Source organism: Dromaius novaehollandiae, chromosome 4, assembly GCF_036370855.1.
Source record: "Dromaius novaehollandiae isolate bDroNov1 chromosome 4, bDroNov1.hap1, whole genome shotgun sequence".
Classification (NCBI taxonomy): Eukaryota; Metazoa; Chordata; class Aves; order Casuariiformes; family Dromaiidae; genus Dromaius; species Dromaius novaehollandiae.
The window spans coordinates 5,485,671-5,502,315 of record NC_088101.1 but is presented as its reverse complement, the minus strand read 5'-3'; the positions used below and the strand labels follow the sequence as shown (position 1 = coordinate 5,502,315).

Here is a 16,645-nt window from a genome sequence, read left to right as displayed (position 1 = left end):
TTTCTTTTTTCCTGCGGCATTATATTAAGGTAGCTGCAGGTGTGTGTCATAATTTTTTTTTTAATCTTTATACACAAAGAACATAGTGGATTCTTTCAGGCTTTTTATTAGCACTAGTTTGGAAATCACAGCATGACTGAATTTCTTGAGTTTCCGGGAACTATCACACTTTTAACCCCCACCCCCTTTTTTTTCCCTTTTTATGTTGAACTTACTCGGCCTGTTATCTCCTTCTTCCTTTTTGGCTGAATTCTGCCTGTTAACTTCCTCCAAGTATCTTCATATTGCTGGGTTTTAGTTTCAGGGCCTTTACATAAATCCAATTTATAAAGAGGACTGCTTTGAACTTTGGTAGTATCAAAGTGATTCCATAAAAGTCAACAGGAAACGGTTTTTCTGCACTCTTAGAGTGTAGCACACAAAACTAAGACCTCATCTATGCTAGAGGTGTGTAACACAAAGGCCCACAACATTCACACACAGGCTGCTAAACCCACCAGGGTAGCAGTTACATGCCAATTAATAACTCATTAGAAGAGATCTTTGGCAACAGGTTTCAGCAGGACCTTAAACCCAGAGCTTTGATACAAGACCTAGTGACAGCACAGCAAAGAAATACCAGCTGAGTCATTTCTCTCTGTAGCACACAGGTAACCGTGAGCTTTCCCAGACAGTCTGTGCACCTCAGTGCGCAAGTGCAGGGCTGAGGACACATCCAGTGCTCCTGAGTCAAAAAGCAAAGTTAAATTTGTGCCAGTAGCCAGAGTGGTGCCAGGATGCTGCAAATGCCAGGAGTTTTTACAAACCCTAGACCATGCGAGTTGGGGCCTTGTCAGATGCAACAACTGCTACCACTGTCGGATAATCGCTCACAATCACCACCCCAGATGCCTTGTAGTTCCCTTTGTGAGCACCGTCAGGCTGTCTTAACTGCCCAACTGTTGCATTATATTCAGTTTACCTATACAAAAGAGAGATCAATAAAATATATACAAAATGCAGGAAACAGAAATAGATGGAAAAGCTGCAGTAGGTTAGTAACTTTTTGCTAAATAGGAAAATACGGTCCCTTAGGTCACATGAAACTTGTGAAGACAACTTCCATGGAATTGTGAATTTGAACTAGGATCCCTTTTTAGTAATACAGCCTAGCAGAAGTGGCAAGATTTCAGGCTAACCCACCTTACTTGCTTTCCCCATCAGAATCTTTGCCCACTACACCTTGACCACCTCCATCAGATTTTCCAGAATATCCTTCTCCTGTAGAGTACATAAGATATTATGACCCAAAGAGTTGTTGCAGTAAGGTTTTGAGTCAGGTGCTCTGCGTGGGATTGACTGTCTTGCATCTTCCACTTAAAAGGGAAATAGTTTTCAAATACTTCATGTCCAATGTAGACCAGGATTGAATTCATTCCTGAAAGTAAGCATAGGTCATACCATCAGAAAGAACAGGTATAAGCTTGCCTCGCAATTAGCAGGCAGAGGCATGCCAGGCTTGTGAACGGAGTGGCAATGACACAACAACAGCTAATTGCAACAGCTAATCACTTTGCCACCACCCTTCTCCTATCCTGACTTCCAGTACTACTAAGTTTTGATTATTAACCTTATTTGCCCCAAAGATGCTATGCAGAGTACTTTTATATGCAGTCTGAGGGGTTTTTGCCCTCTCCAAACATTTATAAAAAAGAAATACGGATAACCAAGATGCTAAATTCAAAATACAACCAAACCAGTACTCCTACAATTTTATTGACAAGAACTATCACAGTTAAATAATTTGTCTTCAAAGCGACTGAGTGCCAACCTATTTGGCCAGATCTATTGCAGTTACGAACAAATGCCCAATGCCCTTCAAAGTTCCGCAATTTCTGGTAGGAAATAAAGACACCATTGTCATCACCCCACTCATCTTCCCATTCCCTTCGGGGCACTTCATTCTAAATCCTACCTCTTAAAGTCAAGGGAAGTACAGAAAACATAATAGGATAGTATCAATCCAGAAAGAATTGGAAGTAGTAGGTTTTCTGTCTTGATTTCACTGACCTGGGTAGAAAAATGGAGCACCTGACCACAGTCTCTTGACATCCACCAGGTAATATATCAGCAATAAGAGGATGAAGGCAAAGCAGCTCATGGTTGTCACGTATGATATTGACCTATACACATTTTTAGTAGAAATTTAAAAGGTTATTTAGAGCAGTGTGACATACAGTGTGATATTCCTTCCACAAGAAAGTGGAAAACAGTCTCCTAGATAAAATAGTACTTAATAAAAATCATACTAAAAGCTGTATCTCTTTGCTTACCATAAGTTCTTGTTTATGGGAATAAACCCTTCATCTTTAGAACATTTTGTCAAGGCAGCAGAAATAATTCCCTGAAATAATAAGTTGTTGAAGTTTATGTGACAACAGCAACGTGTTTCAGAAATAGAAAGTTTGTGCTGCATTAAGAAACACATGCCTGTTATAGAATTGCCTAATAAAACTACACAAAGCAAAGTAAGTATCTGACTTACCATTACTATGCTCCATATAAAGAATCGACTCATAATTTGTTTGTGCTGGTCTTTGTACAACAAGATAATTTTTCCCGCCTAATATAAAAAGAATATAAAAATCAATTAGTGCCCAGAAATGTAACTTCATCTACATAGCAGGCCAGATGTATTTTCCACTGGCTACCTGTGTTAGGACAGAGAATACCAATAGGGTTTATATGAATTAACTAAACAGCTGAAGATTCAAAACGGGAATTCTTCTCAGATAATGGCCACAGATGGAAAAAACATAAAAATGCAACCCACTTAGCAAGATAAGTACATCTAGTCTCCCTTCCCTACTACATTAATACTGAGGAATGGGACAAGCAACTTTGTTATTTTTCACATGAAGCCACTGAAGCTCCATCTCCTATTCCTTGGCAGGGACTGCATGAAGTACAATGCAACGTTGACTGTCAAACCAACCCAGACGGCTTTGCCACAGCGCCACGTAGCACCCTGGCCTGCTTGGGAAGGTGAGCACAACCCTGGTGCGAGACAGCCAGCACTGTGTGTCAAGCTGAAAATCAGCTATGAGGAACATCTACAGTTAAGACCTTCAAAACTGTATGTTTAAGTTTAGGCTGTCAAGTCTCTGCATCTTTTAGCCCTATTTTCAGAAATGCACAGACAGGCTGCTCCCAGCATCAACCCAATCTTACAACAAGCAAAGAAAGTTTCCAGGTGGCCTTTTTGAGAGCTTGTATCCAACCCTTACAGAAATTGAGAGTAAAGCTTGGAAGTACCTAACTCAAATTACTGCCAGGTTAGATTCCAGTCCTCTGATGTGAGCAGAGGCTCAGGCTGAGTTGGCCTGAAAGCACTGCTCTTGAAATTGTTTTGTTAGATCTGGTGTGGCTGCTGCCATAAATACAAAAAAAACCAAAACAAAAAAGAACCCCAAACCCAAGCTGCCTCCCCACCTCTAAGGTACCTTCAAATCTGCTCATTACAACACACAGCCAAGAACAAGAAAAGAGGTACCTGCAATCCCAGAAATGCCATAAAAATGGTATTTATGGTTCCCAGGATGCCTTCAGGATCATACGGCATGTTTGTTTGGTAAAGCACCTTAGAGAGAGAACATTTATTACAGTGTATGCAAACAACCAGTCTCCTTTCTTTTCCATCTCCCTCCACAGTCCATATGTCATTCCCAAGCCCCTGCTGACAGCTGTGTTCAGTGCTAGCCTGCAGCTTCATACTACAAACCAAAAGCTATTTACACTTGACGAGGGATGCTGATATATATGCTTTTCTCCAAGAAGCAAACGATCTATGTAACCAGCTGCTCCTCCAGTGCAGTTAGGATACTTTCCAAAATCACCAATGCCCCCAGGACCAAGGTAGCCCCTAGGACAGAAACGAACAGGTTATGGCACTAAGCATTGCTACGCTCCACCTGAAGAGTAGGTGGCCCACTGGCCCAGAAATGCTAGATGTGTTTCCTGGCCAGTTGCGCACAGCGTAACACAGGTCCTACCTGACAGTTGGCTAGTGAACTCCCTGTTTTGATAATGCTAGATAATGATAGATAATGAGGGGACAGGCAATACCAGGAGCCTAAAGCGACACTCCAGTTCAGCCCTGGCTATCCAGCCAGCTGCTCTGCCTGCTCTGCAGGTGCTCATCCACACAGGAGCAAAGGCAGAGGCTGCTGTGATATGGAGATAATCATATATTACAAACACAGACCTCAGGGAGATTTTAAGCCTCCTCTTTAGCTAGAAAGAATGTCACCCGTCTAACCCCAGCTATTCTGTACCAAAGTAAAGAAAGGTTTTTCACCCTTGACCCTGCTGGGGTCCTTCCCTAAGACTAAGGGCTACAGATGCTGAAACATATTTTCTGCTCAGTAGGAAAAAACAAACTGATGCCCCATAGAAAGCACTCTGAGCGCAACATCTTACCTGGGACAACCTGGCACTGGTAAAAAAAAGGTCAGGCAGAGCCAAATCGCTTCTAATGTCAAAATGAAAATCCACTGCGGCCAGTAGGGGAGAATATCCTGCAGAGCAGGACATGGCATCTCCTGTATGAGACAGAGGGAGGAGGAAAGTATTAACTGGCAAGTAAAGACCATGCCCTGGGGGACATCCTGTATTTCCTGGCAGGCTGTTCCCCAGATACAAGAGGGAGCTGTTGGCATCACAACATTGGAGTCTACATTGGACCTTTCATCTTAAGAAACAATTTCCAGACACTCAGTTACTTCGGGGGAAAACAAAACAAAAGCCCACAATGTTTTTGAGCTTGGAAAATGTCAAAAGGAATTTTGATTCATGAGTAGAACAAAAGCCTTTTGGGAAAACAGACTCCAGAAAGGCCAAAAAGCAATATTACTTTCCCCTGCTGTGAAAAGCCATCGCCAAATTTAACCGGACAAAACAGAGGCCATAGGACTTGGCACAGTCCTGTCCCTGGACTTAGCCCGTCCCCGGGTTCCTTTGGCAGGGAACAAAAATTAAAAAAGCATCAAAAGTGCCTGGGAATGCTTGCTTCTGAGCATGGTCAGAATGGATCAGTGAAATTTTCAAATACAGCAAAGCTAGAGGCGATAAGATGCTGACTGGGACACAGATGGGTGCACATTCTCTGGAGTCTTTATAATCCTTGAAAAAGATCAGTTGCGGCCCAGCCTGGTCTGTGATTTGGCAGATAGGCCAATTATGTGGGATGCCCTCTGCGGTGGTGTGACAGTCGCATGGGACACAAAATTATCACCAGACACGAGGTCACACAGCACGACGCGTCAGGGAAGATGGCACACTTTCTTGTTTCTCATGTGTCCTCTGTGCCAAACAGCAGCAAAAGCCCTAGAGCTATAGTCCAGTATCACTTGCCATCTCCGCACATAACTCACCGTCACACTCTCAGCCCCAGCTCCTGTAAACAGGAGCTCAAGAGCAGCAACCACCAGGTATGTGAATCCCAGTCTCTGGAGCACCCCAGGAATGCGCAGATTATCCCAGGACACTGGAAAACGCACGCAATGAGAAAGAGGAGCAAACATGGGCACCTCTGTAAATACGAAAGCTACACTTCTTCAGAGGAAGCTGAAACCTAAAGTACCTGCAGGTACATGAGACACCCCCACTCTACCACCCTACTTTCCGTAAGTCATAACCCTGGGAAAGCCACCACTATGAGGGCATACAGTAGCTGGCACAGTGGTCGGACAGAAAGAGTTGTGGGGTCAGTCTCGTACAGATGGGATGCCTTTTATAAGTACTGCTTCAGTTTGACATTTATTAAAACCTAATAAAGAAGCAAACTGGCCTGTGTTAGCTCATCAGCTGCCTCTGATATTCAAACCTGACCCAAACCTATGGGAAATTCAGCAGCACAGAACTGAGCAGCTCGTCATTACAAGCACTCTACAGGATACCATCGGACTGTACCCTTCCAAATGATCCATATGGCAGTGCTGACACTACCTTCTCTCCTAAGCCCAGCCCAGGTGGCAGGAGCAACAATCAGAGAAACACAAGGAAGAGAGCAAGTGCCACTCACATGGTCCAAGGCAGTAATTGGGATTCACAACTATGATTCCTAGCAGGATTAACAGAAAACTCCTCCAGAGGATCTTCCCGAGCACCTTCTTCTTGGAACTTCCCCATCTCAGCATGGAGCTCAGGGACAGCGATACTGATGTCCCCATGATGAACACAAACCTAGACAAGAGAGCAGTTCAGAAATGGAGCTGACAGCTGTCTCATTTGACATCTCATCACACATATGCAAGACGGCAAACAATAATGCTGGGTAACAGAGTATCCTAAATTGGCTCAACAGAAATCTAGGTGCACTGAGTGAAATCAGACAACTTGTTTCCTCTGATTGCCAGGAATTTCCAGACAAGCATGCATCATGGGGCCATTTCCACATCCTTCACTGGTCAGTTGGAGAGAGAAAGTTCAGAAAAGTAATTGTATTTTGGTATTTTTGCAGCAACATATATGCTACCAAAAAAATAACACTGCTCAGAATTAAGTTATCATCTTCAGAGGAGTAAAGTACAAGCTGCTCAACTAGATTAGGCTCACAGTCCATCTCTGTCCAACTCCCATCTCCAGAAGTAACCAGAACCAGTGAATACTTTAGAGAAGCCTGCTAGAGGTGGATGTGATAACTGCTGCCCCATAGAACTGTTCTCCCTAGTTATAAAGAGATTAGCTTACGCAAAATTGCTTTGGGTGTTTTAACTCTAGATACTCTTATTATCGATATACATCATCAGTCTAGGTTTGAAACTTCCCAGATTAACTGTTTTTAATAAAATAGGGTGGCAGTGAGCTCCACAGGAATACTGCACTTTTGTTGGAAGTGTGGCCCTCTCTCATACTTCTGGGTCTCTCACGGCCTTTGTGTGGAGGAAGAAAAAAGGATGCGGGGCAGCTGAAAGCACTCTGCTCTTCTACTAGTTCATAAGGACCATGCTGTCATCTAGAAGGAGTAACTCCCATTAAACGTTCAACACAAATTCACTCCTCCAAATCCCTTGCCCCACGGGTGCAAGGTGCATGCAGTGTTCCCCTTGTAACTCTTCGCACAACCATCACTCAGCACAAGAACTATTCTTCAGGAAGACCTACCATGGAAAAACCAGATCTGCCACTGTTAATCCTACAAAGAAATAAGGAAGAACAGGTTATTTGCCTCAAAACTCTCCTAAATATTAACAATGTTATTGTTGAGTTTCCAGAGGAATTGCAGGCTGCTTGCAGATATCTGATAGCCCAAAATCTAAAACACATCATAAGCAGAACTTATAAACAGCTAATTATCTTGCTTTGCTGCTTTTCTGTTCTTCAAAAATAGGGTCAGAATTGACAGCTGTGTCTCAGCAAGGATTTCATGGATGGGAACCTTGCTGTTTTCCACTAGGGTAACATGGTGCTCTACCTCCTCAACACTGGCTTGCCAACCAAGGCTATTACGTTTGCACAGCATCAAGCACCATGGCTTGACCATGGTACTAGACCCTGCTACGGTCCAACACAGGAAAGTTAAAGATATGAAAATATGTCACAAACAAAAAAGTTACACATAGTTTGTGATTTGAAACCATCCCATGACTGTGCAATAAGGACTATATAGTGCTTCTCCTACTAGTCGATGGGCCAGACACTCTGCTGAGGCATACTGACACAGCTTCCTAGCCTTCAGCAGAGCCACAGCTTTTTGCACCAGTTGCAGTTCTAACCATATCTAGATATTGCTATTGAATAACTGTCTCAGCTGTACTTTACCATTCCAACTCTCATGTTTGAAGAACCAGTATTTTCCTCCTCCATAGTTAACGAACACCATAATTATAAGAGAGAGCCTAAAAAGACAACAACAAACACATACAGAAAGTACCGCATATCAGTGAAATACATATGTATGAGCACATAGTTCCTGTTTACCCTATTAAAACATTTCTAACTGTAAATCTGGTTTATTTTATTTTTAAAGCAAGATTATGTACAAGGCTTCCATCTTTGCTTCCTGGGAGGCAGCACTTCAAAGATCATTGGTAGTGATGAACCAAAGTAAGCTCCTTCACATAGCATGTTCACACTGAGCGGAGGTTATTCCTTCCCACCCTCCACTGCAACTTCAATGTTTCCTCAGATGAGCTCAACTTCAAAGTGTTTTAGAAAATCCAGGAATTAAAACCCTGATTATCTTCCTACTAAAATAGACCCCCTTGAACTGTCCATCCTCTACATAAACTTATACACTGTCAAACCACCTTTGCAAAATCCAATTTCCCTTGGAAATGCAGCTCTTGGGGAAAATCTCTGCTCACCCTCGGAACGTGTCCAGAGAACGCAGTCGCTGCCGAGAGACAGCACTCCACAAATGCTGGGAGGGATCGCTGCTAAGGGAGTCTGCTCTGTTCGGGGACCCGAGCTCCTTAGGGAACAAACCAGACACACGAAGGGGAAGTCAGAAGCTGCACCAACTGCCTAGGGAACAGAAGTCAGCAAACTAAGGCTTAGGTTCCTGCAGGCTTTTGAGTACTGTGTTTCTGTCTGTTCTCCCCACCTTTCTCTTCCTTCTGCTTCCCCACTTGCTATTTCTCACTCCTTCATGGCTCCACCATGTTGCAATTAACTTCCATGTCAGAAAAATGCAGATGTTTCACACTCCACCTTTGGCCAGGGTGGAAACAATCGTCCAGTGTAAAGAGCCTATGCCTGTGAGACTGATTAAAAAGCAGCAGGAAAAAGGAGGAAACTTATTTCAAAAACAGGAGTGGCTTCTTTCTTGTCTAGTTCCCTAAATCACTCTGATCAGCTCCAGCGATAGCATAAAGAAGCAGACACTGCTGTAAAATAGCTACAAACATCACTGAGGAGCTCTGTTCCCAGATCTTTTGAATCCAGTCAGGTTCTGACCTCCTAAATGTGAAGCCCAGATGGCAATGACCTTGCTATATTCCAGTACGAAACATGGCACATAGAAATGCCAGCTCTAGGGCTGCTAAAGAAATCTTGACTCAAGTGTAGATCCCAGTAGAATTCCTACTGTGCAGCAAGCAGACATGAAAGCTGGCATTACCTCCCTTCCCTTACACTGCTTGTGTCAGAAGTAGACAATGTTTTCAGTGAGATGTTTCCTTCAGTGGAACTAAACAGGGCAGAAAGTTGGATGTTCAAGACTTGCAAGAGCTCTGCTGGGAATCCATTAAACTTGCATGGAAACCCAGTCTAGTACTCTCCACTGACAAAAAAATGCCTCTCTGACTTCAGTAAAGATTTGCCAAAGGGAACACACGCACAGGTAGCAAGACCAGTAATTAATGAGCCTCAAAATGCCAGGGTAGTGTGACTCACTCTGAGGTGGAAACATTACAGACTGCAAATGAAGGATACTGTGGTCACTCACGGAATTAATCAGACGATCAGTTTCTCTAGGATTCAGTTTCTTGCAAACCCAATTCCTGACTGGATCAATTCTGAAAATTAGTAACAATTAAAAAAAGTACCTTATAGCCAATTTCATCCTCATATCAACTATTCAGCAGTATAAATCAAAAGCTGAGACAGCCCCTATTTCTGTTTTCCCAGGTCACATACACAATACAGTACCTGCAACCTCAGTTAAGTACACTTCCTACACTACAAGCTCAGGTTTCGGAGCTTTATTCTCAGGTTGTTTACAGGCAAGGACGACTCACCTCATTCAGCACACAGGATGGAAGACTGCATATGTTAAATATGCTTTAAATCCCACTGACTTCTATCGCTGATTCAGGGCTAAGCCCATGAATCTTGGCAGGGCGAGGCAGGGTTGTGAGCTTACAGCAGATGTCAGCTGCGCTGCAATAAGTGTTCTATGCATGAGCTTACGTGGCTGTAAAATACCTCTCAACAGAAATTGCATCACTCTGCTTTTATTCTCACATGGGCAGCTACCACAGCGTAACCTGCGCACAGCAACCTGATGATGGGAGCTGACCTGCAAGCAGGGCTCCAGTGGGACTCCGAAGCACTATCACACTACAACGAGTGCTTTTAAACTAGCTGCCCCATTTCACATGTACCCATTTCAGGTGTTACAATACGGCTCACTTACTTCATGAGAAGGCGTCCAACAATCACGATAGCGAGGATCCCCATGTAAACCAGGAATGCAAACAGAATAGCTGCATGATAGAGAGAAGAAGAAAACTCTGTATCTGATTTAACAAAGCCATTCAGCAGCCTGGGTCTGGCTGTGTGGGATATGAACACAACAACCAACCCAATCCACCATTCGTCACACCACCTTCTCCACACAATACATATCCACAGCCCGAGTCCCAGGGAAAAGAAAACAAAAATAGGCTAGTTTTGAAGTGCAGCTCAGTGACTGCAGAGCTCAGCATTAGCAAGGAAAAATAAACTGCACTGCACCACAAGGCAATGGTGAAAAAAGAGATGATGTGCCATACATTCTGAAGAAGAAACTAGAGAGATTTAGAAAAGGCTTCAATACAAAGAGGCCATGGGAGAGGGTAATACACCAAGCTGGCAAGCATGGAGGATTTTTCTTTATAGTCAGAGAACTGGAAGAACTGGAGAATAATCTAATAAAAAGAAAAATAATGGAAAAAATGTTGATCGTCATTTAAAACAGCCCTGGAAAACAGACAAACAAAAAAGCAAGACAGCAGGTTTAAAATTAAAAAAAAATCCAAACACTGCATGAATTGTTTCCATCTTGTGGGAGAAGCAGGACAGAGGGAAGAAGAGGGAGGGTCCTGCGTACATACATACACATGCAGGGCAACAGGAGCTAGCTACTAAAATGTCTCCTTCCAGACACATATCCACTGATTTTTCTGGACTAATCCCTGCTCCAAAAAAAGCTGCACTGTACAGTATCTCATGTGAGAGTCCTGAACCTGGTCAGGGCCTCAGGGCAGTGGTGTAAAACATAAGGAGGTAACAAGCTGAGAGAGAAGAGAAGCAGGCCCATGACACATCTTCAGCACAGCACAGCTGGCTGCAAGGGCTTTTATGAAGTCAGTTTTGCCATGAGACATGCAAATTGTACAATGAAAGGGGAAAACAGAGCATTACATACGGAGGTAGCTGTTGATAGGGTCTTCATTGATGATTAGGTCACAAGAAACAGTTTGGGTGCTTCTACTTAGGGTCTTTACCTCAAGGGAATAATTGCCAGATTCTCCAAAGTGATAATGAATCCTGGAAAGGATGAAGGAAATGGAACTTGCTGAGCAAGTGCTGGTGCCACAGCAGCATTTGGGTACTCTAAGTCTGAATGCTTGTAGAAAAGGCAAACTGAAAACTTGGCCTAAAAGACTGATGTAGCAAGGAGCTACCTGGTCCCACCTTTGCCAGGGTTACCCTCCACAAGCCCAGCATGCATGCTGTTCGCCCGCACTCCCTCCTGCATCACTTGCCTGCACTGAGGCCTCTCTGCAAGATAAACTAGGCACACATGCATGCTGGCACAGCACGTACCATTTTGGCTCCTGCTTGCACCTAGAACCTTTCAGTGCGATTATAATGAAAGCCACAGTTACAGCAGTGTGGGGAAGGCTGACTTCTAGGCCTAAACAGTCAGGAAAAAGGGGGTGATGAGCACCTAAATCCTAAGTGCACAGCTGGAGGAAAAAAAAAATAGATATAGTAGGCAGCTATCCTAGTGTTATCCAGGGATGAGCCACCTACTTGCAGAGCTCTCTGTCTTCTGAAAAGCCATCGAGCAGCAGGGTGAGCGGATGTTGGGTATCCACGGCCACCGTCACGCTTGGTTTTCTCAAGCTCCCATTGCTCGCCGGGATGAAGGCCAGAAACTGATAGGAGCACTAGGAAAGGAGAGAGACAAGTGAGGGCCCAGAAACAGAATGGGAGCTGACTGTACCACGCACGGTGGGCTGCCGCCTCGTGATTTGAAAGGAAAGGAGGATCCTGCTTAGCAAGCAATGCAAGCCTTCCGCTGGCGGGAGCGGGTAAGAAAGGGGAAAAGGCGGTGGGGCCGCTGACCTGGTGGCAGGCGGCGGAGGCGGCAGAGAGCCGCAGGCCCTCGGCGGGCAGCGCGTTGCGGACGAGCAGCAGTGCCTGGTCCATGCGGCCCCGCGGCGGCCCCGCGGGGGGCCCGGCGGCCGGCGGGTCCTCGCCGTGCGCCCACGGGGGGCCCGGCGCCAGCAGCGCCGCCGCCGCCGCCAGCAGCGCCGCCACCGCCGCCGCCATGGCGCCACGCTCCGCCCCGGGGCGGCCCCGCTCCCGCGCCGGGAAGCAACGCACCAGGCGCCTCCTCCCTCCCGGCTCCCCCCCCCGCTCTTTCCGCAGCGCCCAGACCCCTGCTCAAACGCCCCCCGCGCAGGGGAGCCCGCTGCTCGGAAAGCCGCAGCCAGACCTTGAGGCAGCTGTCAGACCCCAAGCTGCTTTTCACGCCCGCTCCCGCTGCGCTGGGGAGCTTCTCTCCACTCGGGGTTACAGCGTCTGCAAGGCCATGGCACAGCCTGCAGCGAGAAAGCCCTGCAGACAGCCATCCCTAGGCTTCTCCTGCCAACTCGTGCGTGTGCATCTTTCACAGAGAATGTAGAAGGCCGGGCCATGGAAAAGAAATCGCACTTCATTAAAAGAGAGTCTCCCCAAAGGGAGGTACCTGCAGTCTTGCTGGTGCTGCTACTGGTGACTGTCTTGCTCCTTAACGGCCTTCTCTATCTCTACCTCAACAATTTTTATGGCTCTTCTGGACGTGCCGATACGGACCCCAGCCTCTGCCCTTTTGGGTACTTCAAATTAGGACCAGTGAAGAATTGCTCCCCGTGGCTGTCCTGCGAAGCCATAAATAAGGAAGTAAGGAAACTCAAATGTGTTGGTGAAGGAGCTGTGAAAAAGGTGAGTTTGGTTTTCCTTTCTCTCCACCCCATGGAAAAACCTGTGAGAGTAATAACAGCTTGCAGTGTTTGCTGGCTGATTAATGCCTATGCTGCTGTTATAGTCCCCACAGCAGCTAGTTGCTGTAGACATCCAGAGGACTATGCCTTCAGTAAGGTATGTCAAAGAGGTAAGAGAACGTGTCCTGGGGCCAGTTTCTACCTCACTTGCATCCAAAGGCATCCAACTATGCAGGCAAAATCACTGAGACAGGTGAAGTGCTTGTGGGGTATGACACAATCATGGCAGATAAAGACTGGCTGATACAAACTGGGTGGGATGAAATCCTTTGATCCTTTAATTCATCGGTATAGCCCATTCCAGAGGAAAACTTTAGAAATCATGATGTACTGTATACTGTAATTACAATGTCACTAAGGTCCTGCTGTGACTGTTATGTGGGCCTACCTAAAGGCTTCATGCTGTCTGAACACTGTCATGTGTTAACATAGGACTATGCCTGATAACTGTAATTGGAGAAGGCTCCACACATCTTATGTGTCTCTTGCATGTTCTCAGGTCTTTCTTTCTGAATGGAAGGAAAACAAAGTGGTCCTTTCACAGCTCACCAACCCAGAGCTGCAGGAGGACTTTCTCCACGGACTGAAGATGCTGAAAGCACTACAGAGCAAGCACGTCGTCCGACTGCTTGGCTACTGTGAGCAGCAGTTCACAATTCTCACGGAGTACCATCCTCTAGGCTCCCTGAGGGGCCTGAATGAAACTCTGCACATGCCCAAGTACAGGGACTTGAACACTTGGCATCGCAGGTTCATGCTTGCTATAGACTACGTGAGCATCATTCATTTTCTGCACAGCAGTCCCTTGGGCACCTTAGTGATGTGTGACTCTAATGACCTGGACAAGGTGCTCTCTCAGTATCTCCTCACAAGTGACTTTCACATCCTGGTAAATGATTTGGATGCTTTGCCGCTTGTGAACAGGAGTGCTGGCATCCTGGTGAAGTGTGGTCATCGGGAGCTCCAGGGCGAGTTTGTAGCGCCTGAGCAGCATTGGCCCCATGGAGAAGAGGTGCCATTTGATGATGACCTCATGCCCCCCTATGATGAAAAAACAGACATATGGAAAATCCCTGAGGTCTCCAATTTTTTCTTGGGCCACGTAGAAGGGAGTGACATTGCACGACTGCATTTATTTGACATCCATGCAGCGTGTAAGAAGAAGGATCCAGCTGAAAGGCCTTCTGCTCAAGAGGTCTTAGACACCTACAGGAAAGTTTTGACTCTGCTTATTCGGGAGGCTGCCATGCCTGGTACTAGGGAAATGTTGTAGTGAATCACTGGACTGAAGTTGGTGTCCTTCCTATTTATTTAGCTTGCCTGAAGACTATACTAGAGCAAAATCTCTATTCCCCCAAACTGAAAAGATAAGAACCACTGAACTTGTACTTTTATCTTTCGATTAAAAAAAAATTCCACGCAACTTTGGGAGCTGTGTGAGTTTCCCATTGGCATGTTTTATCTATCATTGGGAAGGAGGAGAAGGAAGAGAAATGAAGTTGTGTGGGTATGGCGGGAGAAATGTTTTCCTCAAAACCCAGAAATTTTCTTTTAAAACATTTATGTAAAAATTTTCTTTTTTTTTTTTTTTTAGAAGAAGTCTATTTTTACTGGGAAAGTTTGAAGAAAAAAAAAATGTTGACCCACTTGAAGTGATTGGCAGAGGACTGGAGAGCAGAGACTGACCCAAACTGCACTCACCCAAGAGTGCCCCTTACAAGCTCTGTGCTGACTTCAGCAGCTGTCCCCTCTCAACAAGGTGGTCTTTCGCATATCACCTAACCACAGAGTCCTCACTTACCTCCCCAGGCAGCTAAAGCAGGGGTCAGTCAGAAGGGAGTATTTCAGTTCACCTCACATTTTGGTGAGCTGTGACTTCCATGGACTAGGTCTTCGAAAGACCTAAGGGCCTGCCTGTGACAACTTTCACATTGGTCTTGACTTGAGTGCTAATTTGTAAGTAGAGAAGAAGTACATTGTCCTTTCTGCTGAGGAGTTTGTGCTGATGTTCCCCTTCATCCAGACAAGTCACATTATAACTGAGAACATGCTGTCAATTTTTATACACTATGTTCAAATGCATGTGTGTTCTATTGCTACTAAAATTTTATTACAAATGGGAAAACTTTCCTGCAAATGACTAAATATACCTGATTCCACAGAATGCCAGCAGGAGTGCTTTAAAAGTTGCTCATTATAGCTTTCCTTTCCTGCAACCATTTTACTTTCCTGAATTACCTGATTTTGCCATTTCCCAGTTGTGCGGTCCTAACTAGCAGACCTCTTGCTGGCAGCCCTTCTGCTCAGGTTGTCAGGAAGCAAAGCTGAGAAGTCAGGGTCTCAGAAGAGACTAGTGATTTTGGGCGCTTCACGTTTGATTGGACTTTGACTCAAAGCACCTTAAAGAAGCTTGATGAAAAGAAATGTGCTGTTTGCCCCATTTATTAATAGGGTTAATCAGAGTTCTGCCATTCCAGCATGAATCCAGGCTGTGAAACAGCTGGAAAAGTATTTGGTGAAGGCTAAGAGTCAGATCCTTTGCATGTACCACCAGCAGCATCTTATTACATCTTGTTAGCTATTATGTATACTTGAAAGAAATATCAGCATCTGATGACTGAAGTAAACACAGCATTTGCCTTTTATGAGAGTAGCAAGGACAAATAAGAAGAACCTGCCAAGCTTCTTATACTAGTCTCTTGGTTAAGACAAGCTTCTGCTTGGGTTCTTGCTCTGTTGTGTACTGTTGCACCTTGCAAGCATCCATATTAATTTCACAGAGCAAAGAATAAATTGGGACAAATTCTGGTTCTGAATAATTATCTTGCACTGGAGATGTCTTTGTCTGTTCCTGGATGAAACAGTTACAAATTAAAATGGTGTTTCACTAAACATTCACCCTGAGCTTTGGATCCTCTGCATGTCTCTTCCCTTTTCCTTCCCACTCAGCTTGTGTCTTGTCCAGCCTTGTACTTCAACAGTGAATAAATTACGTTTGTTCTGAACAGAGCATTATGGAGCTTGAGAAAATTCCTTTTTTTGTTGTTGAATGTTGTTCCTGTCTATATGGGAACACTAGATGGCAGCATAAAAATCAGTTTAGCTTTAGTTATTAGCAGTTACAGTCTCTGGTGACTAAACATAGCCAGGAACTGGCCTTGGAGCCAGTACTTTGCATTGTTTGCATTAGGAAGTCTGTCATAACAAAGCAGATGTAAGGGCTGTCAGTAGGAGTGACTCCTGTCAGATGAAGGGGCCACCTTCCCTATGACTTGTTCACGGTAGTCATGTATTTTACCTTCCCTTTTAATCTTAACCTGGTCCAATCTCAAACAAGTACCGGTGTCATCACCTTCCAGCCTTTCAGTAAAGTCAGAAGAGTTTGCAACCTCCCCTTCCTTCTGTTCTTCCCAACTAAACCCTTCCACATCTTAATACTGTCCTTCCATTATTTCCAGTTCTTTTCTCCAAGAGCTGTTTCCCAAAAATTGGAGCATAGGCAGGGCTTCATGAAGCAGGAAAAAGAGAGGCAGTACAGTCCTACATGCAGCTGCCTCCCCTCTTCCCAATTCTCTCTGCTGGCCATTCCAGTTCTCACCATCAATGACAGCTCTGGATAAACGTTGGGGTTTTTGCTGCCTCAGTACGAGCAGTTCTTACATGTCTGGTGGCAAATGTCAAAAGATGAA

General features: G+C 44.9%; 2 protein-coding genes across 2 annotated transcripts; one reads left to right on the top strand and one right to left on the bottom strand.

Annotated features, from left to right (window-relative positions):
* Positions 1–90: 90 nt before the first annotated feature.
* Positions 91–12,285, bottom strand: HGSNAT (heparan-alpha-glucosaminide N-acetyltransferase). Its single transcript, XM_064510266.1, has 17 exons — positions 12,037–12,285; positions 11,722–11,858; positions 11,111–11,232; positions 10,118–10,187; positions 9,428–9,497; positions 8,346–8,452; positions 7,801–7,877; positions 7,144–7,174; positions 6,062–6,222; positions 5,412–5,524; positions 4,459–4,580; positions 3,775–3,901; positions 3,533–3,619; positions 2,525–2,602; positions 2,313–2,383; positions 2,050–2,162; positions 91–1,417 (listed from the first exon to the last, which is right to left on the bottom strand). The coding sequence occupies exons 1-17, from the start codon at positions 12,241–12,243 to the stop codon at positions 1,236–1,238; spliced, it is 1,875 nt and encodes a 624-aa protein (XP_064366336.1). The 5' UTR covers positions 12,244–12,285; the 3' UTR covers positions 91–1,235.
* On the top strand, positions 12,278–15,966 carry POMK (protein O-mannose kinase). The gene is made up of 2 exons (XM_026116672.2): positions 12,278–12,897; positions 13,456–15,966. The coding sequence occupies exons 1-2, from the start codon at positions 12,610–12,612 to the stop codon at positions 14,227–14,229; spliced, it is 1,062 nt and encodes a 353-aa protein (XP_025972457.1). The 5' UTR covers positions 12,278–12,609; the 3' UTR covers positions 14,230–15,966.
* The last annotated feature ends 679 nt before the right edge of the window (positions 15,967–16,645 follow it).

What these genes read in the sequence shown, in the direction of transcription:
- HGSNAT (XM_064510266.1), bottom strand. Translation starts at nt 12,243, where the DNA reads ATGGCGGCGGCGGTGGCGGCGCTGCTGGCGGCGGCGGCGGCGCTGCTG. An exon ending in CTGATCGTCTGATTAATTCC is followed by an intron (nt 8,453 to 9,427) that starts GTGAGTGACCAC and finishes TTGTTCCCTAAG; the next exon opens with GAGCTCGGGTCCCCGAACAG. An exon ending in ATCAGCATCCCTCGTCAAGT is followed by an intron (nt 3,620 to 3,774) that starts GTAAATAGCTTT and finishes TCTCTCTCTAAG; the next exon opens with GTGCTTTACCAAACAAACAT.
- POMK (XM_026116672.2), top strand. Translation starts at nt 12,610, where the DNA reads ATGGAAAAGAAATCGCACTTCATTAAAAGAGAGTCTCCCCAAAGGGAG. An exon ending in GTGAAGGAGCTGTGAAAAAG is followed by an intron (nt 12,898 to 13,455) that starts GTGAGTTTGGTT and finishes GCATGTTCTCAG; the next exon opens with GTCTTTCTTTCTGAATGGAA.